The sequence below is a fragment of the Arvicola amphibius genome, chromosome 1 (genome assembly GCF_903992535.2).
Source record: "Arvicola amphibius chromosome 1, mArvAmp1.2, whole genome shotgun sequence".
NCBI classification, from domain to species: domain Eukaryota; kingdom Metazoa; phylum Chordata; class Mammalia; order Rodentia; family Cricetidae; genus Arvicola; species Arvicola amphibius.
In genome coordinates this window covers 154,661,192-154,663,216 of record NC_052047.1, presented here as the reverse complement: position 1 = coordinate 154,663,216, position 2,025 = coordinate 154,661,192, and the positions used below count along the sequence as shown (strand labels likewise).

The 2,025-nt window shown below is 42.9% G+C and overlaps 1 protein-coding gene across 1 annotated transcript; it reads left to right on the top strand.

Annotated features, from left to right (window-relative positions):
- The first annotated feature begins 578 nt into the window (after window positions 1-578).
- On the top strand, window positions 579-1,521 carry LOC119804984 (olfactory receptor 5A2-like). Its single transcript, XM_038316798.1, is given in 3 exon segments — window positions 579-855; window positions 858-1,202; window positions 1,205-1,521. Coding segments are annotated over 3 exon segments (939 nt in total).
- Window positions 1,522-2,025: the final 504 nt, after the last annotated feature.

Below are 2,025 nucleotides of genomic sequence, written 5' to 3'. Positions count from 1 at the left end.
GGGAACATGAATGTGGTGGCCAAAGGTCAACACTGAGCATATTCCTTAATAGTTCTCCACCTGACTTTCTAAACAAGAATCTTTCAATGACCTCTGAACTCACTGATTGATCAGAGAGCTCCAGGCATTCTCCTGTCTCTGTTCCACCCACCACAGCCCCAGTGCCAGGATTATAGACAGGAGGCTAGACCTTTTTCGTAGTTGCTACGGAGCCATACTCAGGTTCTCATGATTGTGCAAATATCTTACTGGCGGAATCATTTCAACAGCCCATGTTTTCTTTTCTTTTGTTTTGTTTTGTTTTGTTTTTAGACAGAGTGGCATGTGTCCTATATTGGCTTTGAACTAACTATATAGTCAAGAATCATGATGAATGTCTAATCCTTCTTGGATTGCAGATGTCTGCCAACATTGCCAGTTTATGTGGTGCTGGGAATCAAACTCAGGCCTTTGTGCATGCCAGGCAAGCAGTCTATCAACTGAGTTACATCTCCAGTTCCAAGTTTTTCTTCTTAAAGTTACAAACACAATCTCCATAACCTCAGGATTACCCCATCTTTTATGCAGCAAACTTGCCTATGGTTGGAGGAAGAAACAACACAGCTGTAATCAAATTCATCCTCCTGGGGTTTTCAGATAAACCACAAATAAAGGTCTTTCTTTTTATAGTCTTTATGGGGATTTACCTCCTGATGCTAGCCTGGAACCTGATGCTCATCACCCTCATCAGGATGGACACTCACCTCCACACACCCATCTACTTTTTCCTCAGCAACCTCTCCTTCCTAGACATCTGTTACTCATCTTCTACTGCCCCCAAGATGCTTTCTGACATCATCACAGATCAGAACACCATTTTTTTGTTGGTTGTGCCACACAATACTTTGTCTTCTGTGGGATGGGGCTGACTGAATGCGTGCTCCTGGCAGCCATGGCCTATGACCGGTATGCTGCAGTTTGCAACCCACTGGTCTACACAGCTTTCATGTCCCATGCTCTGTGTTTAAAGTTGGTCGTTGGTGCCTATATTGATGGTTTCCTTAGTTCTCTCATTGAAACATGCTCTGTCTACCAGCATGATTTCTGTGGGCCAAACATAATCATCCACTTCTTATGTGACCTTCCTCTAGTCTTGGCTCTTGCCTGCTATGACATCTTCACCAGCCAGGAAGTGACCTTCATTTTGGGTGTTGTTCTTTGGGTGTTGTCCTAGTAGTCCTCATCTCTTATGGATAAATTGTTTTTGCTGTCCTAAGGATCAGCTCAGCTAAAGGTAGAACCAAGGCCCTCAACACCAGTGCATCTCACCTGACTGCTGTGACCCTCTTCTATGGCTCTGGTCTCTTCATGTACATAAGACCCAGTTCCAGTTATTCCCTCGGACAAGACAAGGTGGTGTCTGTGTTCTGTGCTATTGTGATTCCCCTGGTAAACCCCATCATCTATAGCCTCCGATATAAGGATCTTAAAAATGCCATGAGGAAAGCTGTGGAATGGGACTGCATGCATTCAATTTTCTGACACTGGGTGATGTTTGCATGAAGATCTGAGTGGTTTAATGTTGCAGAAATTTATGTAGTTTTGACTACTTGATCCTCAAGATGATTTGAATGGGCCCAGCATTTTCTCCCTTCCGTTATTTTATTTTTGACTAGAGACTGGTTTGTCATTATTGGTTTCTAAAATAAATAGTATGAGTACATTGAGGTACCAAATGCTCTCCTTAGTGGAAACCTCACCATGACAAAATAACATTCTGCAGCATCAAAACACCACTTTTCTGAACTTCAGATATGGGACGCAGAGAAATTGGACTGGAATTCAGATGGAGGCTTCCTCCATATTGGTGACCATTAAGAGCACAAGAGGGTGTTATATAGGCTGCTAAGAGGGAAGTCATCAACAATATTACCTAGCCATGGACCTTGCCTCTTACAATACCAAACTGTCTGATAATATATGCTTATACGACCAATAGTGGCATGAATGTTCTAGAGGTAACCACCACTTCCTGGTTGAATCTGA